We start from the raw sequence: 26,419 nt of genomic DNA, 5'->3' as shown, positions 1-26,419 counted from the left end.
CACGCTATTTCTGTAAACAAGTCCCTCTCTTCACATCCTGATCATTAACCTTTGCTGATTTATATCACCATCCTCTTTTCCTTCCTTCCACAATTACTCCTGTCTTGCTGCTGAAAGGCCTCTTCTCAGCCAGGAAAAAAAAAAAATGAATCTGGAAAACAAAACTACATTTTCACGATGGCTTGTTAAAGGCCTATTTTTTAATCATAATTTTTTTCATTCCTCAAGGGGACGTTGTCGTCTGTGAAGGTACCAATGGAGCTTGACCCCCTTGGTATCTTCTTTCAAAGCATTCATTCCAGAAAGACAAAATGAGAGAGAAAAATAATAGACTGTTAAGAACACTCACACGCAGCCTCATTTTTTGTTGTGTTTTAAAGGGTGTTACATGTACTCCGTCCCTACTCTTGGGTGTCAGTTTTTCAACTTAGGCCGCATATCATTTCTTCTCCCTGTGTCCTTTTCAAATATGTTTTCCTCTTGTGTGTGTACGCATTTGTCACAACAAATTTGTTTATTGACTTCCAGCCTTTAAAAAAAAAAAAGGTGACGTCTGGTTTCACGTGTGGTTGTATACAAAGCTGGGGGACAGTAAGGAGGCAGACAGACAGTTCCCCTGGGACTTGCTGACGGGCCTTCCTGGAGACTGGCCGACAGGTGTGACAGGTGTTACGTACGATGTGCAGAAGTGGGAGCTTCTCACCTTGACCAATCAGGTAATCTGCGGTGTCTGCCCCGCCCAGTGCTCCTGGCCGGGGAGGGACAGTGACGCACACGCTGCTCCCTGAAATCTGTAAATGCCAGATAAGGCTGCATCTTGGGGTCCCACAGTCGGTTGCCAACAGGTACTAAAGGCAGGCAGTCCTGGGCATATCGGAGTAAGTAACGACCACAGAGCCTACGGTGCATCCCGTTTTCTCTCGCTTCTGTTCAGTGTCGAGTTACACGTGTGAATCTCTAATTGAGCGGCATGGTCTTTCTTCATTGACTTTGGGTCTCAGATCCATTCTGTATGCACAGTCTCATTTCATACCACTTTTAACTGTACGTTACCAAATTCGTGTAGTTATATGAATTATCAGGACGCCCTTCTGATTTCCAGTCTTTTGCCGTGTGACATCATCATGTCTGTAAGACGATCTTTGATGAAAATTCGTTCCCTGAGCATTCCACGTTGTGTGGTCACCTGAGGTCTTGAGCATTCCATTAAATGTCCCCATCCCCAGGTCGAGTATTTTTTGAAGGGGTCCCTTGCGTGATACACACAGAGGTGCCTCCGGACACCCAAAGTGCAGTTGATGCCCAAGTTTCCTGGGGAGAGAGTTAGAAGCTGAGTTTCGGGAGTTTACGGGAGGGCACGCACCGTGAACCAGGCACCGTCCCAGGAGCACATCCACTCCTACGAGCGGCCCTCCGTGCGACCCGGGGCAGGGGCGTCCGCACCCCCCCCCCCCACTTTCCAGACCCAGAGTGCAGCTCAGGCTGCCTGGAGCTTCAGGCTGGTGAGAGATGGGCAGGACCGGGCTTGAACCCCGTGACCTCTCTCCAAAGCCCTTTTCCTCCTGCGTCCACTCTTTTCCGACCCCTGGGCTGCATGATTTCAGCTCCCGTACGTGCCACCCTGCCGGTAGGTACCACATCGGAGACGGGACGTTGGAATCCCGGAGGCAGAGTGCGCGTCCGGATAGCTCAGCTCCGGGACCTGGATGTGGACCAACACGGACCGCCCAGAGCTAGTGAGGGAAGCACCCAGACGAGGTTAGACAACAGACAAAAGTGTGCTCTCTCCTCCTCTTTTCTGTCCGTTTGGGTTCATTATCTCCGAAACCGAGATGGAAACTTGATCTTTGATGTCGGGCTACGTTTTACATCTCTGTTACTTTACAAAAACTCAACTCTTTGCCAGGGTTGGTGAGATTTAAGTTCTTCCAACGAGAATGAGCTGGAGTTTTGCCATCTCAGAGGTTGGTGAAATGGGGATGGAAGGTGTGTCGGTGATTGGATTCCCCGGTTCGTCGCTGCCTCCGAGCCCAGAGGGAAAACACCTCCACGCCAGGCGGCTGAGGGCAGACGTGGGAGCGTTCGCCTCCATGGTCCGCGTCTTTCCGAGGAAGAACAGAGAGAACTGGGCAGAAGGTGGACGCTGCGTCTGGGAGACGTGGAAGGAAGGCCTGTTGCATTGTGGGCAGCGGGTCCCCCAGAGCAGGGGCCACACGGAACCCAGGCGCTGCCTTCAGGCATCAGCTTCCCTGCACACCTGGAGACAGGTGCGATTGTCATCCCTGTGGGATGAACAGAGGGAACAGAGAGACTGTTCCGGGACACGTGATGAAGCATTAATGGGCAAAGGCAAGATGCGTTGGGGAGCAAGGGGTATTTCTTGGGGTGCGAGGCCCACGCGCATTTTGTGAGCTGAGAAAGCCACCTCAGGCCACAGATGATGCTCTCACCCAAGTCCCAGCCAGGTTCAGTTTTAGCCTGAAGTCCCAATTCAGCCTTGTCTTGGGTGCATTTCCGTGGATCTGGAACTTGCCCCAGCGACAGGCCTGTGAGCCCTGTTTGGACTGCCTCCCCGCGCCTCAGTGGGCCAAATGGAGGGACCCAGGGGTCCCAGGCACTGTGATCGCAAACAGGCCCTACGTGGAGAAGCCCAAGCTTTTCGGAGACCAGCACAGCTGATCGCGTTGGACCTGTGTCCGGGCCCCTCCTGCACCGGATGGCGGGGACAGTCCCCACTCACATGAGCAGACCTCACCACCCAGTGTCCCCGGTCCCAGTGCCGAGGCTTCCGCCCCATTCAGTTTGAGGCAAATAGATGACAGGCATATGTTTACGACTCACACGTGAGGGCATGACAGGCTTGCTGGGGTCTCAGGTCCCTGCCTGGGTGGGTCCTGGGCAGGGGGACAACGGAAGGGCTTACCGTCAGGTCGGGAGGTTGGGCGAAGACCCTGGCACGCAGGGAGGGAAAAGAAGTTCCGAAGGAGGCCCTGGGCGCCCTGGGGGTCCGTGGAGAGCAAAGCTCCGTGCAGTGGAGGGGTTCAGGAGCGGCCTCGCCGTCCACGGGATTCAACAGGAGCCACAACTGAACACAGCTCTGGACGGCTTCCTGGCACCCCGCCCCGTGACTCCCAGCCACCCCCGAGGGAGGCCATATCCTCCACATTTTACAGAAGGAGAAACTGAGGCGTGGGGAAGGGCGGTCCCGTGCCCCTGGAAAGCACCTTGGCATGTGGAGACTGGGCTGGGCACTGGGGTTGAAGCCGCAGCCCAAACCCTGGACGTGGGCTCAGCCACAAGCACGGAGCACACGTAGGCTTGAGCGGAGAGGTGTAGACGCCCTGCTGGGGCCGCGATGCTCTGTGGACAGCCGTCACCTCACCGCAGCGAGGGAAACGGGGCTGCTCCTCCTTAGCAGGTGTGGCCGGTTTTCTCCTGTGGTGTCTGGACCCGGCCCCGGCCCCAGGGCCCCACCGCCTGAGGCTGCCGTCTACACTCAGGTCTCTTCGCTGTAAGTCACTCCAGATACTTCCAGTCACACTTTGATCCTTGGTCAGAAATTTTGCAGACCTCGTGTTTGTGAGCAGCAGCGTGGGCAGTGCTTGTGAGCCCAGACCCTTGAGCCAGAAGGTCTGCGTCCAGTTCTGGAGTCCCCACTGTTCCTCTGTCCCCCCATCTGCACACTGGGGGGGGGACGACGGCCCCTACGCAGGCGTGGCGAGGAGTCGGCACGTTAACCCATCCAGGGTCCACGCGCGCCCCTGCCAGTCCTTGTCTCGTGTCCAGAGTACCTCAGATTCTCTCATTCACAGAAAACTCGGAGCTTGAGAAAACGTTCACATGGCGAGGAGCAGACGTTCAGCAAGAGGTGTTGCCCTGAAAGCGTAAGAGCCTCTTTTTTCCAGACTTTTAAAGCTACCCCTTCCCAGTTCCATCACTGTCCTCGTCAAAGGAACCATCAGAGGCAGAAATTTGGCGTCGGGAGCAGTCGTGCCTGGCCGATCCCGGCTGTCCTGCCCCCGCCTGGCTTTCTTTCTCCAAAATGAAGACACAAAGCCTGCCTCGAAGGGTAATCGAAGAAGACAGACGCCCACAAATCTCTCGCCACAGAGCTTGGGCCCCCGGTCAGGGTGACCACAGGGCTCGCCGTTAAATTGTTAGAAAGACTTGCTTCGTTGGAAAATAACTCCAAGAATACAGCCCATGGAGAGGATCCAGAGGACCATTTTTTTAGGCCTGTTGAATGTATCAGTGGAAGGCGGAATCGGCCAAAGCAGGCACTGGCCAATGGCGAGCGGCCCAGGTTAAGAACTCATCCAGATAAATTAAGATTTGGGAAACCCTTTCATGGGAGATAACTCCAGAATTGACTTTCGGGGGAGAGAAGCAAGGTTGCTTGTTTTTCCAGCCCTCGACTTCTAAAAGAATGACAGTACTGTTGGCCATCCCCGTGGTGATGGGGGGCTGGGGGGGGGCACCCCACACGGGCAGTGCACGAGCCGCCCAGCACGGCAGAGCCCACGCAATCCTTCCACCAGGAGATCGGGGACCCTGGAAAGTGATGGATGTAAGTTGGAATGAGTGACAAATGGTAACTGTAGAGCACTGCTTAGGGACCAGATAAATTACAGCAGGTACCTCTGGGTTTTCCTTCTCTCTCTAAACCAAGAGCTTGGACCTTTAGCTTTCCTATAGTGCCTGGACCGTGAGCAAGCACCAGGAAAATGTTAACACAACCTTCCTCCCCCTCCTGAAGTGTTGTCGGTTTTGGATCGGACCGTTTATTTTTTTCAGGAGCTCTGTTTTAGATACCCTCCTTAATTTCAGAAATGCCTCGTGTCCCACGGTTCTGGAAGCCAAAGCTAATAGAATAGAGTTTCGCGGTGCCTGGCTCTCAGACTGCCCTCCCAGCTCTCTCTAATGTGTTTGGAAAACAGAAACCTCCTTTGTGTTTCACGAGAATCTTCCTGCGACAACAGCGGTAAACATCCCTAACTTTGTGACCTCCCTCTGGGGGCTCACTTATTCCCAGAATTAATTCCGTTCTTGTCCTAATTTAAGCCACTGTACAAAACCTCTGTGGGACTCTGGGCTAAACAAAGATATTTACCAAATTCAGAGCTTGCAGAAATATTTACCTGAGAACCATGAACCTCGTGTGTTCATAATGACCAGAAATCACGGGTTGGTTTTTTTTCGTTCCCCTTTCTGCTTAAAATCAACTCCTCAAGCGGGAGGAGGGAGTGTTTTCTTATGTATTATTCTGTTGCCATGGGTCTCAATTCTCCACAATCCTGGACCATAGTCTTTAGGCTTTCTTCCACATTTATCTTGTCCTACGAAAATGGGAGAAATATTGAAAATAAATAAAAACTGACTTTTTATATCATGGTGGGTTTGGACTGAAACCTTAAACGTGTGGTTTTCATAATCGAGTAAAATATCTAAACCACATGCCTATTTCATATATGCTTTGGAAGCAGAAATATTGTAGTATTTTACCACATGTATGGCTCAAAAATTACCATACAAGCCTGGGGCTGTGTACCACATAACCTTGAGCGATCTCGTAGCGCGGAGATCGTGGTAGGCCCAGAGAGGGGGCCGAATGGCAAATGCGTCCCCTCTCTGTTTCCAGCATCAACAAATTGATAACGGCGGCATGGGGAATTGCGTTGGGAAGGATTCTGAGGCTGTGTCGGGGGTTTGGGAAGTTGTGGACGTCTCTTCTGGCAAAAGAAAGGGAGGGACAGCACGCCTTCGTCATCCTAGTCCAGCCTAATGCCTCCCTCCCAGTTGACGCTGAGATCAGAGTGGGGGACGCTGAGATAAGAGTTGGGGGGCAGGGGGCGGGCAGCTGGCAGCTCCCAGTCCGAGGGGAGCAGAGCGGGAAGGGCGGTAGAGGGAAGCGTGTTCCCAGAGAGGGCCCCAAAATCGGTAGGACTTGAAGGAAAGACAGCGTGGAGTTCTGGGCAGAAACTGGGGGAGACCCATGGCTATACTCGCTTGATAGTGAGGAAAAATGACTTGGCCAGACAGTAAAGTCGCTATGAACACATGAATCGGGGTGCTGCGGCATACCCTAAGACGAAAGTCCTAATTCTCCAACAACGGAAGCCTGAAGTGGAGAAGACCGCTGTCTCCCTACAAGTCTTGGCTGCTTTATCATCAGATCACTTAAATGGTGACCACCCGGAAGCCCCTGGGCTTTGTGGACCCCGGACTTGTATCAGCCGCCTCTGGAAAGCGGGCGTGTCTCTCCTCTATGCCGGACGTCTCCTCACCGCACGGCTTAGATAACACACTCTCATCCTGTCCGTTGTTAACTATGTCAGGAAGGATGCTTGGCCTCCCGGATACCGCCGAGCATCAGGGGTCTAGGGTCCAGGTTTGTAGGGGCTCCCCAGAAAATGGACTCCGATTTTCCGCCTGGCCGGTGGAGACAGCTGCAGACACCTGAGCCCTTCTAAATTCAGAAGAGGAACAAATCTGCTCGATATCGTCACTCGCCTCACCCCTGCATCTCAGAGACATTTGAGCCGTTGTGCATCCGTTGGGCACAAGGGTCCGGATCGCCTTGGCCTCTGCGTTTAAAACAGCGCAGCTGCTGTGTTTCTTGGAACCACCGCCGAGGACAGAGGCGCGCATCCATCCGACTCCCCTCCCCTTTGACCCGCTCGCCCAAAATGCACCCCCGTCAGCCATCTCCTGTTGCAAACAGCTTCCAAATGTACAACAGTTGAAGCCGCTTTGAGTCCTTTTAACCCTTTGTCTGCTCAGGCTCCGCAAAAATAATTGATGACTGATTGGCCCATTAACCTTTAAAAAAAAAAAAGTTTGACAGCCCAGACTTGTGTAACGAGGAGGGATTCCTTGTGAAATCGGTCTGATGGCTGACTTGCTTGCCCCTAAGGAGGCAAAATTAGCCCCACGGGGCCTCGTCTGCATAGAAACTGGACGCAATTAGTGTAATATCCGGTGTTATTAATGTCGTTTGGAATAATTGGGCAGGTTGATTTCGACAGGTTCATGGCGCTAAAATACTATTATAGTGGACCTTTCCGCAGCTAACTGTTAAACACGGAAAACTGTTCAAATCCCTGCGAGCCCAATCACAAAACTTTATTCAACAGCTCAGCCCCGGAATGTCATGCCGTGAGACAACACAGTTCTTCATCAAGGGCTTCAGGGTGTGGGTGGCACTCTGATTTGTCCTTGTCGAGGGGCCGGGGATTGGATTCTGCTGATGACGTTGTGCATCTGAGACCAAGAAAACACGCTCGTAATGTCCATGCCCTCAAGACTCCTTGCAACCTGAGTTCTATTTTTGCAGGATGAATTAAGTGTGAGCCGCCATAATTGTCACAAGCAGGCGGTTTGTATTAGCGAAATGAAACCACTCGAATGGAAAACCAGCAACGGTCCCTTCCGACGGTCCAAATGCCCACTCTGCACATTTTAAATGAGGGTGGCAGGGGAGAGTAACGTCCAGTCTGTCTCCCTGACTGGCCTCACACCTGCCGGTTATTCTTGGTATGCATAAAACTAAAACGTCACCGTCGTCACTTCACGATGTGATGGAATCCTTCTGGCCCGGCGGCGACCTGAATAAGCCAGTATCATCTGGTAGAAATTCTTTTCTGAGCGTGAGGAGGAACGTATTAGTGTTTGTCCCTACAGAAGAAGGGAGAATGTGGGGGCCCGGAAATCGGCTGTTTACTTAATCGGTGCAAATAGTCGCTTGCCATGAGCGAGGACCAAGTCCAGAGATTGACCAGGCATTGACCTAACAGGATGGCCCGTGGGCAGGTCGGTGCCCCCCACCAGAGCGAGGCCTTTTCTCCCCTGGATTAGTCAGGACTGGCTTTGGAAGCGACAGAAATCCAATTTAAAGGAGCTTAAACCAAGAAAGGAAGCAGGCAGGCTCACGCCAACTCCAGCTGGCTCCGGGGGCCCCTGCACCCCGGAACCGGGAGCATATTGGGCACTTTCATTCTTCTCACTGCTGGACAGCGGCCTTCTCACCTTTCGCGGGCAGGGGCTTCAGTCCCAGAGGTTTTCCTTGGCGTGGAGGCGCAAAGGCTCCTGTACCCGCAGGGCGCGTCTTACCAAGTCCCAGGTTAGAGAGGAAGGTGCTCTGTGGCCCCAACCCAGCTACGGAAGCTTGGAGAAGGAAACGTGGCACACGTGACCCCTACTAGAGAAGAGCAGCCACGTGCTCGGATCGTCCTGGCATAGATGGGACTGTCCCTCCTCCCGGTGCTGACTGATCACCAAAGACGTCAGCTGGACAGTCCCCGGCTTATGACTGTCACATCAGGACCTCATGTCACGGGAGCTGTGACCACAGCAGGGCAGATGAGATGCCTTCTGCCAGCCGATCATCCTGTCCCTCGACCTTTTCCAGACAGGACCAGGTTCAGAGTCGTCACTAATGACAAGCTGGGTAGATATTTCTGGGAAACTCCTTTCCAAAGACCCACTACCTTGGGGTGCCTGGGGAGCTCGCTCAGTTGAGCCTCCAACTCTTAATTTCAGCTCAGGTCCTGATCTCCTAGTTTGTGGGATCGAGCCCCCCTTGGGGCTCTGCGCTGAGCATAGAGCCTGCTTGAGATTCTCTCCCCCTCCCCCCAACTCATGCGCTCTCTCTCTCCCTCAATAAATTAGAAAAAAGTAAAAGACACACCACCTTGACTTTCTGACATCGGCAGCAGAAAAAGGCAGTGGGAAGTGGGGACCCCCTTCTCTCTCCCACTGGACACCTCATGAGAGTTCCTTTCCTTTATATGTTGGTTATTAAGGGGCACCTGGGTGGCTCAGTTGGTTAAGCGTCTGACTTCGGCTGAGGTCATGATCTCACGGTTTGTGGGTTTGAGCCCCTCATCGGGCTCTGTGCTGACAGCCTGGAGCCTGCTTCGGATTCTGTCTCCCTCTCTCTCTGCCCTTCCCCCTCACCTGCTTGCGCTTGCTCTCTCTCTCTCTCTCTCTCTCTCAAAGGTAAATAAATATCGGTTATTAAGAAACAAAGATCACTGCTGCCCACTTTAAAGAGAGAAGAATTAAATGTAATGAAATAATGCCAATAAGGTCTCAGCTATTTTCCTGACACAGAATTAGAGCCCAACAGGATTGTTTTTTATATTTATCATTCCATGAAGTAGATTCATTACAAAGAAACAAAGTATCCCTTCTTGGAAATTATATGTAACATGATTGAAAATGCAGTTGCTCTTCAGGGGCGCCTGGGTGGGTGAGTCGGTTAAGCGTCCAACTTCGGCTCAGGTCATGATCTCACAGTTCGTGGGTTCAGGCCCCGCGTCGGGCTCTGTGCTGACAGCTCGGAGCCTGGAGCCTCCTTTGGATTCTGTGTCTCCCTCTCTCTGTCCCTCCCCAGCTCGCGCTTTCTTTCTCTCTCTCTCTCTGTCTCTACTCTTTCAAAAATGAATCAATGTTAAAACATATATATTTTTTTTTAAAAAATGCAATTGCTCTCTAATCCTTGTTCTTTTTTTTTTTTTTTTTAATCTTGGGAGGCAGAGAAAAGCCATACGGTAGATATAATTCAGTTCTGAAATTCTAACTATATCTGTGAGTATTAACATATTGCTCTCCCTCAAAAAAAAAAAAAAAAGAAACACGTAAAGACAGTAATATCTGGGGAAACGCGGGATGCCGTAAGCATAAGCTGGGCGCCTGCGGCGGGTGGCGGGTGTGGACCACAAGTAGTAGACCGCGTGCCCAGGTTTCAATCCCTTATTCAGGGAACGAGGCATCCCAGCTACCCAGCTTCTGATAAAGACATCTCCTCGCCAGGGCCCAGAATCTACAAGAAGGCTGAGTAGCTGTGGGGTTCCACCCTCCTTGTCCACAGTGAGCTGGACCCCTCTCCTCCGGGCGGCCCACCTGGCAGAGGCCGGGCCCAGCATCAGAGGCACCACCAGCTTAGCCCTCAGGAGCCTTGCTGGAGCCCACAGGGGCAAGACCCGAGCGTCTGTCTTCTGCCAACTCTAGGCCCGGGGTTCAGCTTAAAACGGAAACAGTCGCTGCAGAATAGCCTCGGGGATGAGTCCTGACGTCCACACCTGCCCCGTGACGGAGGGGGCCTCTGTGCGTGCTCCCACACGCCTTAAAAACAGCACACTCACAGACCGTCACAGTGACCAGTCACGACGCTTACTGTGGCCCCACCTGCCGTCCCCGTTCGTGGCTTCGTTATTTCTAGAAGCGGGTGCCTTTCGAGGCGGACAGGCCTTCCCATCTAAAAAGCACGCTGTCTCAGACGCATCGGGGTTTTGAGTGTGGGTACAGTTGGGTCTGAACTGGGTCGTGAAAGTTCCTCGTCTTCTCCAGGGTTCTTCCGGCTGTTCGTCAGCCTTTCCTCAAGAGCGCGTGTCCGCCAGGCCCGGCTCCCGGGATGTCCTGCATCCGTTTATTTGCTCTTTGCTCCGTTGAGGCTTATCGGTGCTTCGTTACCATCAGCAGGCCCCGCCAGGGTCTCAGCTGCCAGGAGGCGAGGCGTGAAACCCGCCCCGGCCGCTTGCACACTCTGACCCGTCACCTCAAAGCTCGGGACGGGGTCCGCTCCTCACCACCTGTGTAATGAGTGCAGGCTCCAGGCCATCCTTTATATTGTTGCTTTTGGGGAGTTTCCCGCTGTTCTCTGTATCTCTCCTTCCCTACCTCACAGATGGAAAGAAATGTATTTATAAACAGATGTATGCAAATATGATCTCTGTTTTAGGGTACAGAAATGCCACCAGCCTGGGTTCAGGCCCTGCATCAGGCAATGTGCTAACAGCTCAGAGCCTGGAGCCTGCTTCGGATTCTGGGTCTCCCTCCCTCTCTGTCCCTCTCCAGCTCGTGCTCTCTCTCTCTCTCAAAAATGAATCAATGTTAAATATATATATATATATATATTTTTTTTTTTTTAATGCAATTGCTCTCTAATCCTTGTTCTTTTTTTTTTGCTGGTGGCATTTCTGTAAACTGGTCTTGTAACTTGTCCATGTTCTATGTTCTTATGTCTCAGAATTTGTCAGTTGTTGAGGTTTCCTACATAAACAGTCTTGTAATCCATGAATTTGTGTCTTTCCAGTCTTCAGATCTTCTATTTCTCTATGTTGTCTTACCGCATTGCCCCGCAGGGTCGAACAGAGACTGTTATGATGAGCTGCTTTGCCTCAATCACCTTTTAAATTTTTTTTTAATGTTCATTTATATTTGAGAGAGAGAGAGAGACAGATTGCAAGCAGGGGAGGCACAGAGAGAGAGAGAGAGGGAGACACAGAATCCGAAGCAGGCTCCAGGCTCCGAGCTGTCAGCACAGAGCCCGACACAGGGCTCGAACACATGAACCATGAGATCGTGACCTGAGTCGAAGTCAGATGCTCAGCTGACTGAGCCCCCCAGGCGCCCCCACCCTGGGCACCCTTTAACTGATGTGAAAGGAACTCTTGTAACATTTCATCGTGAAGAATAATGACGCGGTGGGGTGCGGATAGGTGCTCTGTCCAACAGAAGGACAAACTGTTCCTAGTTTGATAAAAGATTTCGGTCACAGTTATTTTCTTATTTAAGTGTTTCCCCCCCTCTGATTCGGAAGGTGCACATTCTGCTGCTTTTCTCATCAAGGTCGACCCTCATGTTCCATCATGTGAGCCTCACTTGCCCAAATCCTACGTCCATTCTTGGCCTCCCTGCGGAAGCATGTGCCGCCCTTGGACACGTCGGCTCCACTCGCACATCTCTGATTCTTTCGTTTTCCCTAAAGGAGACGTTATTGTCAGAAGTAGTTTGTGACACAGTTTTTGCTTACACATATCGACATATCTGTCTATTCATCTGTACACCAGTCCTTCCCTAGCTCTCCCCTTCTTTCTAGAATCTTCTGAAGCTTATCTCAGTAGTTCCTTTAGCGAGGATCTGTTGGTAATAGGCTTTTTCCATAGTTCTTTTTTTTAATGTTTTATTTATTTACTTATTTATTTATTTAGAGAGAGCGCACACGCACACAGGAAGGGACAGAGGAGGGGGAGAGAGAGAATCTGAAGCAGGCTTCACACAGTCAGTGCGGAGCCCCACGCACAGCTTGGTCCCACAACCGTGAGATCATGCCCTGCACCAATACCAAGAGTGGGATGCTCAACTGACTGAGCCACCTAGGCGTCCCTGGTTTTGGGGTTTTTTTTTGTTTTTCTTCCTGTATAAAATATATTGCATTCTTTTTCTTCACGGAAGGTTCTCCTGGGTCCCAGGTCTACACTGACATTATCTTCTCCCGGGACTCTGAGGACATTATTCCTCTGTCTTGCAGCTTCGATTGTCACTCTTGAGACGCCCGTCATCATATGGCTGCCAGTTTGGTTTTTTTTAAGAGCAATCCACCCTTTCCTGCTTTGTGTTCTTAAGGGCCTCTTTTTGTCTTTGGTTTTCCACAGTTTCCTAAGCTTTTGGTGTGGTTTTCATTGCTGTGATCCTTCTGGGTGGATGTCATTTCCGTGTCTAGAGCTCCGATCGCTTCACAGCCCCGCGCGGCTCCCACCGTTTGCCCGGCAGTGAGATGTGTGTGTCGCACCTTCCCCGCACCCGTCATTTCTGACCCACAGGGTCCTTGCTCATTTGTCTACTGTTTCAGCCAGTCCCTCCAGGTCTCTCCTCTCTGCACTTACCAGCCCCCCCCACCAGCTCCTTCTTCACCCCATCCCTGGTGGGCTTGTTTTGTTAACCATTATAATTTGAATTTCCAAAAGGTCTACCTTTTTTTAATGATCTGCCTGATGGGTTTTCCTGGTCTCCTTTTTTTGAAAATTTAGGATCCCGTGTTTGCATTTCTTTAAACATTTTGCGCATAATTACTTTGAATTCTGTACCTGAAATCGTCCGGATCTAAATCCGCTCCCCCGTCTCCCGTGTGTTCGGTGTTTTGGGTTCTGAGTTCACACGTGGGGGATCTTTGTGGAATGCTTTCCCTCCGAGGAGGTGCCGGGAGCCAAGGAGGTTCTGCAGACCTGAGCCCGTATCCCCTTCCTTTCCGGATCGCTGTTGGGGGTGGGGCGGGGGGGTCGGGGGGGGGGGAGCATTCACCTGCAGGCGTTTAAAACCCAGTGCTCGCAGTTCTGGTTTATTAATCCATGGGTGTGATTTGGGGAGGGGGAGACAGGGTAGGCTACGGGCTTAGAGATGATGCCTTCCTACACATCCATGGACGCCATAACACGTGTGTTTCCTAGGAAAGCCCCACACACCTGTCTGCCGCATGACAGGAAGGTTTGGTGGGAAGGGGCGGGGTCACACCCAGGGCTGTGGAAGCCACGCCCAGGCCGATGCAGGAGCACTCACCTGCTGGTGTCAGGAGTGCAGCACGCGTGTGTTGCATAAGCTCAGAGGGACCGTTCAGGCCGAGCCACGACTTGTGAAGTGGTCAGGTGAGGGCCGAAAGGAGGAGATGGGGAGAGTGGTACAGAGCCGGCCTCCGTAAGCAGTGTTGAGCTGATTAGGGAGCAGTGGGAAGAGGGAGAGGATGGAATCTGGGTGAGTCTGAAGGTTTATGACTAGAAATGGCGTTGTAAGCATCAACAGAAATCATGAAAACCAAAAAGGAGCCTTCAGAGATGACAGCAGATGTGTTTCCATGCATGTTAATTTGGTGCGAGGCCAAAGTATCTAAAGAGTATCTGTAGGCATTTTTTAAAATCCCTAAGTGATTGGATTTGGGGGTCAGAGATACAGACCTGAGAATTGTCCGCATAAGTTAGAAGTGACTGTCTAAGCGTTAGAAGGAAAGGAGCCCTGAGAAGTGGTGAGGCACGGCCATGAAATAAACGCCCAGGGTATGTATTCACACCTGGCCGCCTGAAGAAGGGCCAGGGAAGGCAAGAAGAAGCTGTGATTTAAAAGATAGCGGAGCGCCTGGGTGGCTCCGTTGATTGAGCCTCTAACTTCGGCTCAGGTCATGATCTCACGGTTTGCGAGTTCGAGCCCCACATCGGGCTCAGTGCAGAACCCACTTCAGATCCTCTGTCCTCCTTCTCTCTCTGCGTCTCCCTTGCTTTCCTGTCTCTCAAAAATAAATAAACGTTACAAATAACTTTAAAAAAAATAAAGAAAACTCTAGCTGAGTATGAAAAAGCTATGGCAAGACGGTACTGAACCCATCCATCCCTCCTTCCCGCGGGGCAGACATTGCTAGTTGATTGTAGCACTCGTTCTCCAAGAGCCTGGGGCCAGCCTTGGAATCCTCAACACGGATTCTTGGCAGCTGCCCAGAACTGTTTCAAAAAGGTTGAGAACTGTCCTGCATCCCTCCCATAGCATCTCAGGGTAGAAAGGCCCTATGGGTCGCCTCTGAGATGCCAAATTTCCACCAGGCTCCCTTAGAAGAGGACACACAACAAGGGATTGAACTCCTCAAGGGTGCAGAGACCCAAAGTTGGCTGTTGCATCTGTGGGTAGCCCCAAGGGGGAGAGACCCTTCTGCAAGTACAGACAGGAATATTTCGCGACCTAGAAGGTACTAGAAAAGGAAACTTGTATCCGGTATAAGTAGACAGAGAAGACAGGTGCTGGAGTTGACCGTTAAGGTGATTGAGAAGCCACAGAGGACATGCTGTGGGGACAGTACATTTGGAAACTTGCAAGAAATGAACTCCGACGTTCCTGTGAATGCTTAAATGTATTTGTGCCCGAGAGGAGATCTCACCTGCGCAGGTGAGCCTTGTTCACGTAATTAAATAGGGCAAAGCCAAACTTCAGCACTTGAATTTGAAAGTTCTGCCTTCACATGGGGTATGACCAGCATATTAGTGGAAACGCTCAGTGCCAACTAACTTCACTGGAATGAAACACGAAGTGTCGATGTCCCTGTGTCGCAGATCACATCCCTTCCCCCCCACCATTGTTTTCACTGCTTTGTATTCAGTCATCAGCTTTGTATCAGTGTGTGTGTGCCCGCCCTCCCGGCTCCGGACCGTGTGTCCTGCATGCCAGAACCCTTGCCCCCTGCGTGGTAGCCGGCAGCCATGTGACTGAGCCCCAAGGCGAGCTCAGTTCCCTCCCTTCGTTCAAGAAGATGTAGCCCGTGATTCAGGCTAGAAAGCTTTACGGCAGACCAGTTGTGCAGAACTTTAACTGGGAAGCTAATGGTTGTCATTTTTTTTTTTTTTTCACTGAAAGAGCCAATAAATCCTGATCAGGGGGCACTTCTGTCACGCACTTGAATTTCACATATTCAGAAAAGCGTGAGCCTGTTGAGTAGATCTAATGAGCGGCTGTCACAGTCCACCCGTGAATTAGCACGTGTTCCTGACGGCCCGGCGGTGACTTAGCTCGTTCTTTCTTATCTTGCCTACCAGTTCCCTGGGAAAATTTTGCATAAAATGCATGAATTTGGGGCTCTGTATTACAAAATTCAGTGTGGAAGACGTTGTAATTTATAGCGTTAGGGACATAAAACCGTGTGGATCAAAACGCTGGACGTTTAAAAATCCACGGATATAGGGTCTCAGCCAATAACCGCAAGGTGTGCTCGCGGGTCAGTCATGGACAAACCTGTTGGAAAGTCACAGCTGGTTTTGAAAATGAAAATCCCAACAAGGCCGCGAGTGACCGGGGGCGGGGGTCCTGCGGACGCCCCGAGGCTTCCTGCCCCACCTGTCTTTCCCACAGCAGGTGTGGTGTTCCACTTCTGCCTGAACACGGGGGTCGGTTGTTCTCTGACTCAGAGCACAATACATTGGGGTAAAATTTCTGACGGCCCCCCTCACTTTCTGAACTCTTATCACTAGCTCTCCAGAGCTCAGGAGCCAGAGAGAGTCAGGGAGCATGGGATGATGCCCAAGGACCCTGCAAGCAAGCAGAGGACCCCCTGAGGCTCCACTGTTGTGTTCCCATGGCCCGCCCCTTCCCCTTCCTGGGACACCCCCACCCATTCCTTCCCCCAAGCTTTCCTGGGTCTTCTCCAAGTGAAGCCCAGCTTGGGGGGGGGATGGGCTTCAGCCAGGGCCCGTCCTGACCACTCAGCACCGGCACCCCACCACACACCCTCATCACACGAGCCTTTAGCGACTCCAGGATTGTCGCGGACCTTTGAGAAGCTAGGGGAAGCCGTGGGCCTTCTTGCCAGACGAACCTCATTCACGTGCCCTAAGGCCGGGTGCGTTCATCGGAGAAGGCTTTCAGCAAGTTTTGCCAACGGACGTACCTTCGGGTGCTGTTCAGAGCGAGGTCCAGCTCCCCAGCGGGCTGAATCCGAAAACTGCAGCAACGCTGACTTTACTCAGAGCACCTTACCGTGAGTCATCAGAACGTGTCGGGATTTTGCGTAGAAGCGGCACGGCCCTGTTTCCGAAGCAGGTTGTGGTCGTTTAGGGGAGTGGTTCCCCAGAGCAGGCCGTGCATTGAGAATCCCCGGAGAGGGGTTGGTGGCATCGACGGGGTCAGGCGGAAGGGGTCTCTCCGCCTCGGTGGCTGAGGCTGCGCCTCTCCTGAGACAGAGGGAAGCAGGGAAGGGTAGCTGGAGAAGGCTGCGATCGCTCTCCGGAGCGGAATGGCACCCTTATCTCGAGGCTCAGGGGCTCCCGGGGAGGCAGGGGTCTGGGAGGGAAGCCCAGAGGAGGCCGGGCTGACCCGGGCAGCAGGGAGCCAGGCGAAGGTCAGGGGCTGTGAGGGCTGCTCAGGAGCTGGGCTAGGGGAGCTGAGAGCGTGCGAGATGGGGGGTCTGGTGCCGCAGACGTGACCACGTGCAGAGCGGTCATCGAAACCGCGGTCTGCCGCACAGGCCATAGGTGGTGCTCATCACGAATACCACCTTCTCACCGGGCAGTTGTCATGCAGCTTCACGACTGGTGACTGGAAACCACAAACCAAATGAGGTGTTGTGCCTGTAACTCGTGCTCAAGATTTCTTCGTGGCTGCTGGTAACTGGTCACGCGGTCCCTTTTTTCTCTGTGGCAGTAACGAGGGGAGGGGGTGAGAGAACAGAGCGTCTCCCATGGCCCAGGCCCTGTCAGCCTCAGTGGCACACGTCACTTAGCCAGTGGGTGACACTATGGAGTAGGTGACCTCTCCCCTCATCTTCAGGGTACGCACGTGAGCCTTGGAAGAGTCGAGACTCTGTCCCAAAGACCCCACTGCGGCAGGTGCTACAGCAGGGTTTCATGGCAGGTCCCCCTCTTCTCCGTGCGGACGGTCGCCCCACGGCAGCCGTGAAGTCACCTCCCGTCACCCGGAGTCCCGCCCGCTCTCCAGGCGGGAGGTGATAGGACGAAATTTCCGCCGCAGTAACTCTTGTGCCGTCAAAGAGCAGAAACCCGCAGGCATCCCCGTTTGCCGCTGCGGTATCCGCGGATCTCCACGCAGACGCTAAGAGAAATCAAGAGTGTACCCCGACATTGGCGGGTATTAACTTAATTTTCGCCCCACAGATACCTCGACGGTGCAGCGAGCTGCAGTGTTATTTTTCCCGCAGTCGCTTCCTCTGTGCCCAGCACGGAGACGCTGACATCACTCACTGGTTTTCATTTTTCCTCATCCCCTGAGCATCGATTGAACCCTAGCTAACCCACGCTGGCTTTAGGAACCAAACCTTGAGTGTTTGGAGGTCGGCGGATTCAGATCTCCGCCGCGTGTGCTGCTGGCCCCATGCAGGCGCGATTGAACCCAAAGGCGCTTTTATGGCCGAGGCCCGGCAGAGGGGCCGCGGTCGCATGAAAGCTAAAGTCTTCATCCCCACCACTCTGTGTTTCAGAACAAGAAGAAAACTTTGAGTTTATCATCGTGTCCCTCACTGGCCAGACGTGGCACTTTGAAGCCACCACTTATGAAGAGCGAGATGCGTGGGTCCAGGCCATCGAGAGCCAGATCCTAGCCAGCTTACAGTCCTGTGAGAGCAGCAAGAATAAGGTAAGACCCTTAGCATGCCGCCCCCCGAAATCAAGAGCCGCTGATCGTTAAAGGGAAGTGAAGGCCCCGGAGTGATGCCCCAGGGAGGGGAAGCGTCATGTGATGTGTGTGATGGGCAAGACCCAGTTATCCTTCCTGAGCCACAAGCTGAATAATTGAAAAGATAAAAAAAACACTTTGTGTCGATATGTGTCGCGTGTTAGCGTCCTCGCTCAGCCACGTCCGTGCGGCAGCACATTCTAAACCTTCTCTCTCTCAGCGAATCCCAAATGTAAAGCGTTGACCTCCTTGTGGTGCACGATGGGATCTTTTAGTTAGGCTCACGCAGCCACATTGATTTTGTTTTACGCAGAACATGCTCGGGAAAAGAGGGGCAGACTTAAAACGTTAGCCTGTTCCCTCCTCACAAGTGCGCCAAATTCAAACCCATGTCAAGCTGGAAGACCCAAGTCGTCACAGATGGGCGTCCGGGAGGAGGAGAGGCACGTATGTGAGCGTCCGGGGAGTTTGGCGAGGACGCCGGGTCCGTCGCCTAGACTTGGCTGATGACGCCCGATACGTGTTTTATTCGGTAACCCAGACGGGATTCTTGGCAGTCATTGAGCCAGAAAACAAACAAAATTTAAGCTGCATTTTCTAGATCCCTCCGGCGATACTCCTCCGAGAGGACTCATCTTTCCCATGAGGGCTTCCCTCCGATTCCTGACTTTAGTGGCCTGGATGCTTTCAAACCCTTCTCTGGGACATTTTAGAGTCTCGAAGAGCATTTTGATTGTTCAAACTACGAGCGACCGGAAACCGAGAGGCAGAGGCAGAGTTTCACTCGTAACCATTTAAGGAAATTTCTGCCGATGATTTATGCTCAGCTTTGTCATTGAGAAGGGAGTCTGTCTTTCAGAAAGGTGGCATGTCCTACTTGATCCCCTCTTTCACCAGGGTAAACCAGGCCACAGCCATTATTATTATAATGCGATTTGCTTCACTTCTGTAAAGATGTTTTTTACCCAGGGTGGGGAGAATCAGCGCCTTTCCTTTTCCGAGTCCCTTGGCTTTACTGAGTCACATCCACAGATGGGGACTCCTGAGGCGAATGCGGGGAAGCTTCCGGATCTCCTCGAGGGTGGGGGTTGGTGACACACGTCCCACACAAAGCATGGGAGTCTAGTTCCAAAACCGGAGCGCAGAGAGCGCGTGGCTGCACAGACAGACGCATCCCCAGGCTTTGTACACAATCACAGTATTTCAGGTTAGGCTCTGAATCCAGCCCACGTCGTCCAGATTCAGGAAGAAGTGAATCTCCCGTTGCCTTTTTTTCCATTTCACACACTTTCCAGACCCTTACCAGCTCTTTGGGAGAAGAGACGGCGTCACTTCTGGGCCTGACGCAGACACCAGCCTAAAATGCTGTCCCTTTCTTCTAGCCGTGTGCACCCGGGCAGCGGTCTCCCTGGCGGGGGCGGGGGGACCCATGGAGCACCTGGGGGGACGAGGTCGCACCTGTTCACCTTGGATGTTTGAGTGTCAGAGTGTCCAGCATGGAAATCCTGTCCAATTTCTCTCCCAATAGCTGGAGGGAAAATGCAGACCTAGTTGAGAATGAACTCTTGAGAAATTGTAGCTGCCTGTGGGTAACTCAGAGTTGGTGGCGGGCATAGGCACACACACACACACACACACACACACACACACACACACACTGTGGAAGTCAGGTAGACAGACGCAGGTAGGCACATGTACACATAGTCCAGATGCCAACGCAAACTGTTAAATACACTTTGAATACTTGGGTGTCTAACCAAAGGGATTAAAATCCTAGTGCATTGTGTTAATTACATAGTACAAGTGAATAAATTATAATTTCTGTTGCTAGGTAGTGAGCACTCAGTCGTTTCCCATCAAACAGTTGACATGAGTTGGTTCAGCTTATGCATTCTGACATGAAAATCAAGCTTATTTTAAGTGTCCTCTGAAATTTGTTTGGGTTTGTCCCAAATTAAACTGACACACCATAAGCCTTTAAAAACAGTACGTAACACCATGGGGGAGGGGAAGGGAGAAAAAAGGAGGGGAAGGAAAAAAAAAAAGAGAGGGAGGGAGCCAAACCATAAGAGACTCTTAAAAACTGAAAATAAACTGAGGGTTGATGGGAGTTGGGGGGGGGGGGTTGGTAGGTGACGGGCATTGAGGAGGGCACCTATTGGGATGAGCTCTGGGTGATTGTACGGAAAGCAATTTGACAATAAATTTCATATTTAAAAAAATAAAAAATAAAAACAGTACATATCCTGGGGCGCCTGGCTGACTCAGTCCATAAAGCATGCAACTCTTTTTTTAATTTTTTTTAATGTTTATTTTTGAGAGAGACAGAGACAGAATATGAGTGGGAGAGGGGCAGAGAGAGAGAGAGAGAGAGAGAGAGAGGGATACAGAGAATCGGAAGCAGGATCCAGGCTCCAAGCTGTTAGCACAGAGCCTGACGTGGGGCTCGAACCCATGAAACGTGAGATCATGACGTGAGCCGAAGTCAGACGCTTATCTAACTGAGCCACCCAGGCACCCCAAGCATGCAACTCTTAATCTGAGTCGTGAGTTCAAGACCCACATTGAGCGTAGAGTTTACTTAAACAAACAAACAAACAAACAAAAGTTAGCTTAAAAAGACAGTATATATTGTTTCACCGAGCACCTCTGCTTCCAAAAATTTGTCATTAGTAAGTAATGACAGAAGCAGGCAAATTTTAGCAATAAGCAAGTTCTTTACAGCACTGTTTACCCTGGAGAAAAATTGGAAGCCACTGAAATGTCCATCAAAGAAAACTTCATAAAGAAGTTCTTGTAAGTGGAACAACAACTTCAGATGATGACATTGGAGGACAGCATGGTGGCATTGAGAAATGACAGTCATTAGGCTAAAAGGCAGATCTAGGGGTACGTGGGTGGCTCAGTGGGTCGAGCGTCCGACTTCGGCTCAGGTCACCATCTCGCGGTTCGTGAGTTTGAGCCCCGCGTGGGGCTCTGTGTTGACAGCTCGGAGCCTGGAGCCTGCTTCGGATTCAGCGTCTCCCTCTCTCGCTCTCTGCCCCTCCCCTGCCCACACTCCGTCTCTCTCAGTCTCTGAAAAATAAACATTAAAAAAAAAATAAACTTAAAGGGCAGGTTCTAAAGCAATATATGCCGGCTTTTTCAATAAGTACGTGTGTGTGTACAGATCGTGCTAGAAGAATAGATATCAGAATGTTAATAAAACCAAAGTATGGACGATCACATCAACACTTACAAATTTTATATCGTTCCTTTCTCCCTTCTGTATTTTTTTCAACGTGTTGAGGGAAGACAGTTACGTGTCTGTTTAAAAACAAACGCCGCTCCCCGCCCCCACCCGCATCGGTGCCCTAGTTGCTGTGGTAGCCGAGATAGTCTCCATGTGGAAGGGGCGTCTCCAAGGGACGAAGTGTGGTTTGGATGTGGCTTCCCGGCGAGGAGCCCCGGGCTGTGTCTCACAGCGCTAACTGAGCCCCGATCCGCGGCTTGTAAAGCGGCTTCTCATTCTCTCACCTTTACGGAAGCAGGCACCCGGCGGGGCGTGTTAACCAGCGGCAGCTGGTCTGTGCCCACTCTCGAATGACCCAGAACTTCCCTCCGTCCTCCTTTCCGGTGGAGTCCTCTCATCTGCCAGGTCTTGACCCGGTGCAGGAAGCCTTCTCCATCAGTTACGCTTTTTGCCCAGAGACCTCGGGAGAGGAAGGGACGGCTCGATGTGGTCCTCATCCTGTATCTGCTGACGGACGGTTTGGTTTTTCCCCGACGTCTCCAGCGGACGTGGAAACGTGTCCCGGGTTCTTACCTCTCGCATTTGTGTGTCTTCCTCCATGCGCAGTCCCGGCTGACGAGCCAGAGTGAGGCCATGGCCTTGCAGTCGATACGAAACATCCGAGGGAACTCCCACTGTGTGGACTGCGAGACCCAGAGTAAGTGTGGGCCGGGGCGGGGGGCTCGGGGGCCGGCAGAGGGCGGCGGGATGGTCCGGCAAAGCCCCCCGTCACAGCAACCCCGCTTCTGTCGTTTCCCGTGTGAGGGTAATATTGTGTCACGTAGGGGCTTTTAAGGAATTGACACATTCTCGCTTGGATTTTATTTTACCACCATATCCTTCGCCCAGAAGCCCCACTGATGGCACCCCAGGTCTCGCTTAGGCCTCGGGCCTCGGCATTCCGAGGAACGGCAGTCACCCCACGCCACGGGTTGGCCGCGCGCCCGGATTTCTGTGCCAAACCCAGGAATTAACCTTTTGCTTAATCAATGATCATGTGCTTGTTTGCTTTTCCATAAAAATACAGTGCCGTTGTTAATTCCCGCCCAGAGATTTCTGGAGTTTGGGGTTTTTTGTTTTGTAATTTCAAAATCATCTTGGCATCAAAACAGTTCTCTCTTTTTTTTTTTTTTTTTTTTTTTTTTGCAATGTTAAATTCAGTATACGCTAAAGCATCTGATTGAACTCCCAGACTTCATAATTACTTCTTGGTGCCTTGGAGTAGCCCAGTTTTGCTTGGTGCTTCCTGCTGTCCAGTACGGAATATGTTTTTCCCTCTGAGAAAGTCATTTTGTTATTTGTATCCTTGAGGTTAAAGACCGACTTCTAAATCTCTGTACCCCCAGCCCTCAACACAGCACTGGGCGCATTCGGTAGAACTTTCTCCGGCCATGTTTTGTGTCATGAAGGTGTGTTTTGATGAGAGGGAAAGACAGGTGAGACAAGGTGAGAGGCCTTGGCACCGGCCGTGGTGTCACCTGGGAATCGCAGGCGTGTGATGCGGTCCTGGCCGTCCCCGAGCCCGAGCCCGGTGGGCGAGGCGGGACCCAGAGACCACAGAACCCGCCACCGCCGAGAACGGCCGTTTCCGGACGCCCAGCGCCTCCAGCCGCCTCTGTGCAGAAGCCGGGGTTTGCAGGGAGCGGGGGGCGCCGGTGGGACGTGAGCAGGTGGCTGCAGGAGTCGTGGTGTCCGGGGAGCAGCGGGACAGGCAGCGGAGTGGCGCTCGCACGTTGACGACCAGCGTGTCTGCTGCCTGGGTTGGAAGCTGGTTGGAGCTGAGGGGGGTGAGGGTGCTGAGTGGAGAACGTAGGAGCCTTTCTTCTTCATCCGTAGACACGGGGAACTCCTTCCCGGTGTGAGAGCAGAGGTGAGATGTGTTCTGAGCCACGCGGCTTGGAATCGAGCCACGGAGGGAGGCGGAGGCCGCCGTGGGGGTGGTCCCGTGAACAGAACAAGCAGACGCGACCTCGGGGCTGTCACACAGGAAAGGGGACGTGCTTGGGGCGCCTGGGGGGCTCAGTCGGTTGAGCGTCCGGCTTCGGCTCGGGCCATGATCTCACTGATCGTGGGTTCGAGCCCCGCGTCGGGCTCTGTGCTGACGGCTCGGAGCCCGCTTTGGATCCTGTGTCTCCTTCTCTATTACTCCCCCGCTTTCTCTCTCTCTCAAAAATAAAGATTTAAAAAATTAGAAAAAAAAAAAGAAAGGGGACACATCCGCTCTGAGCAGCCACTGTGTTGCAAGGCAGGGACGGGAAAGGTCCTGAGGCCAGCGTCCACAGCCCCCACGTGAGAGAGAGGGTCTCTTCTTCAGGTGTCTTGACGCACTTCCTTGAAGCATCTTTTGTTTGAATTTTTGAATTTTGCTTTCAAAACGTGTCAGGAGATGAAGTTCCAAGAGAGTAGTTATTTGACCTGTGTGTTGTTATCACAAAGTCTTTAGAGTTAGAATTCTAAAAGCACAAAATCTGAAAGCTCTTAGAACCTCCGCCAGGAAAGGCACCTACGATTGCTTCCGCCATAGAGCTAGAGTCCTTGGAAAGGGCCGATTCCGTGGCTCACAGGCTCCGTGGTATGTGGTGCATTGGAGGCCAAGAGTCCTTTCTGAGAGCAGGTAGGTCGCTCGAGTGCCAAGGTGTGGGGGGTGAGACACAGAGCAGCGGGAGAAGGGAGGCTGGTGCGGGGGTGGGGGGCGCCACTCGAGTTGGGGGGGCACCACCCAAGCAGATATTCAGGGACAGAGGGAACAAGGAGAGGCCGAGTGTGACAGTTGCAGAGGAAAAAGAGATCACGGGATCCCATTCCGTAAACACCTGGTCTCCACCAGGCCCGCACCCGTTTTCTGTGATGCTCGTGACTGTAAATGCTGGTGTGGCCGTGGGCCCCACGTACAGGGGAGGAAATGGGGCGTCTGAAAGTCCGAAAATAGCCGATTTTGGTGAAAGTGCTGGGAAGTGCACCACCCACACCCTCATGATGAACTGTGAAACTCCCACAGGGCAGTTTGGCATCGTACATAAAAAGCCGTAAGCAAGTGGCCGCCCCACACTCCAGCTGTGCCCTCCAGGCGCCAAGCCCGTGGGGATGAGCAAAGGGCCTCAAAGACCTGGCTTCAAAGGTGTTCGACACAGCGCTCTTTATAGAGCAAAAAGTCGGAACATCCCACGTCTGCAAAACCGGAAGAACAGTTCGTGGGGATGTCTTCTCGGTGAAATAATGTGCAACCTGAACAAGTCGTGTAAAAAATACACGAATGGAGATGGAGAAACTTGGGAATGTACTGGAAACGCAAGAGTATTTAGTCAGTGAGTCAAGGAGAGCCCAGTGAATCATTTTCGGTATTTAGGCGGAAAAGATCTGTAAGGATGCATTCCAGAACGTCGACCCCACTTGTCTCTGAGCGGTAGGGTCCTTGTGATGGGGGTTGTCTCGATTATTTTATAAGTGAGCGCGGATGCGGAGGAAATCGCACACTGGGTGGTCTGTGTTTTGGTGTGTGCGAGTATGAGGTCAAACGTTAAACGCGAGAAAAGGCTCTTGTTTCTGGGTGTTGGAGAAGAAAAGCTGTTAAGGTTGCAGCCCTCTGCCGGCCCGAGAGAGCCTGCTTGCTCCTCACGGGCTCCCATCCAGGGAGCTGGCCCTGCCTGAGCCTTCCTGGGGACCGCACAGGACCCCCCCCCCCCCGCCAGCGCCCTGAGCATCCGAGCTGAGAGGTCATCTCTCGTGCTTCCAGGGGGTCTGGCGGGAGGGGGTGGGCCTGCCAGACCACAATTGTGGCTTCCGTGGACATCACGGGGCCTGGGCTCCTGTTTTCTACTGACGCCATAATCCCCTCTTCAAGGGGGGCCTGGGGACTGGGCCCCGGGGACCTCTCATTGGCACGGAGCCGAGGCTGGTTTTTATTGTTCTTACTGACTAAAGGGCTTTCTTTTCCATTTTGTTTTCTTTTTTTTCTTTTCTTTTTTTTTTTTTCTTTTGTCGAGAAAAGAGAAATTGAGCCAAGACAGACAGTGACTGTTTTTGGTCCCAGGTAGCTTTGTGCGTTCTCCGCTATAGTCTCGCCATGCTGTGCCTGTCAGCTCCTTTGACTTCCAGAAGGTTCTTATCAAACCACGACGCAAAGGAAGAGGTCCGTGTCCGCCCCGGCGAGCTGCCTTCAGGACTGTGTACCATCGGCGACAGCATGGCTGTGCCTCTCTGGGAGCCCTGGAAGTGGCCGAGCCCCTCCGCACAGCCCAGTGGCACCCGCATGGCACTACGGGCTGGCACGGAGCTTCGCTGGGGGGTGGCTGGTCACAGAGGGCCGACATGGGGCTCCGTGCCGGCCTGCAGGAACAGAGCGGGCCCTGGCTGGCATGTCCATCAGCTAGCAGTGCTCAGGGGGTTGCCTCCTGGTTCCCTCCGTTGTCTGAAGGCAGAGACGCCCTAAGGGGCCCACCCCGCTGGGGTCCCTTCTCCCAGAGCTTTGGCAAAGGGCCTGGCTCTCGAGATAACGGTGGGTCAGTGCTGATGGCCACAGGAGGCACGGGCCACCCGGACGGAAGACTGTCAGTGCCAACCGTGCTTGATCTGTGGCCAGAGAGGGTACCGGTGCAGATGTGACGCCCACCTCGGAGAGGGACAGGATCAAATCCAGGGAAAGCGGCTGCCCGCTAACCTGCGATGGGGCAGGGCAGAGGTGAGAGCAGGGCACACGCTCCTGTCCTCCACCGTGTGGTTGGAGACAGGTGGCAACAGCCTCCGTCACCAGCCATGACGGTGGCTACACAATGAACTGTGACAACATGAAGAATTTTTTTTTTCCACGTTCAGTTACTTACTTTGAGAGAGCACATTTGCATGGGAGAGGGAGCAGAGAGAGAGAGAGGGAGGGAGAGGGAGGGAATCCCAAGCAGGTTCCACGGTGTCAGTGCAGAGCCCAGTGTGGGGCTCTGTCTCACACATCGTGAGATCATGACCTGAGCCAAGATGGAGAGCCGATGTTTGACCGACTGAGCCACCCAGGCTCCCCAAGCACTGTTTTCAATAGAAAGTACTTTGGATATCGTTAAGTGTGCAAAAGCAAGAGAAAGCTTTTTTCTTGCACGTGAATATGCACAGGTCAAAAAAATGAGTTGACCGTAACGGAAGGGGGTGGTAGTTCTAAAGTTTTCTTTCTTTGCTCTTTATACGTTTCTTTAAATGAGCTTATTGTTTTTATAATTATAAAGG

General features: G+C 52.4%; 1 protein-coding gene across 2 annotated transcripts in view; it reads left to right on the top strand.

Moving 5' to 3' along the window:
- AGAP1 (ArfGAP with GTPase domain, ankyrin repeat and PH domain 1) overlaps positions 1 to 26,419 on the top strand; it is a 549,698-nt gene that overhangs the window by 455,275 nt on the left and 68,004 nt on the right. For both annotated transcript variants that reach the window (XM_047085687.1, XM_047085686.1), the window contains 2 exons: positions 17,744 to 17,898; positions 21,776 to 21,866. In XM_047085687.1, coding sequence (XP_046941643.1) covers positions 17,744 to 17,898; positions 21,776 to 21,866 — 246 coding nt within the window. The remainder of the gene's footprint in view (positions 1 to 17,743; positions 17,899 to 21,775; positions 21,867 to 26,419) is intronic.

This window comes from Lynx rufus, unplaced genomic scaffold (assembly GCF_022079265.1).
Source record: "Lynx rufus isolate CCGP_SWC_20201006 ecotype Redwood Valley unplaced genomic scaffold, mLynRuf1.p SCAF_2, whole genome shotgun sequence".
NCBI classification, from domain to species: Eukaryota; Metazoa; Chordata; class Mammalia; order Carnivora; family Felidae; genus Lynx; species Lynx rufus.
This window is presented reverse-complemented; position numbering and strand designations above follow the sequence as displayed.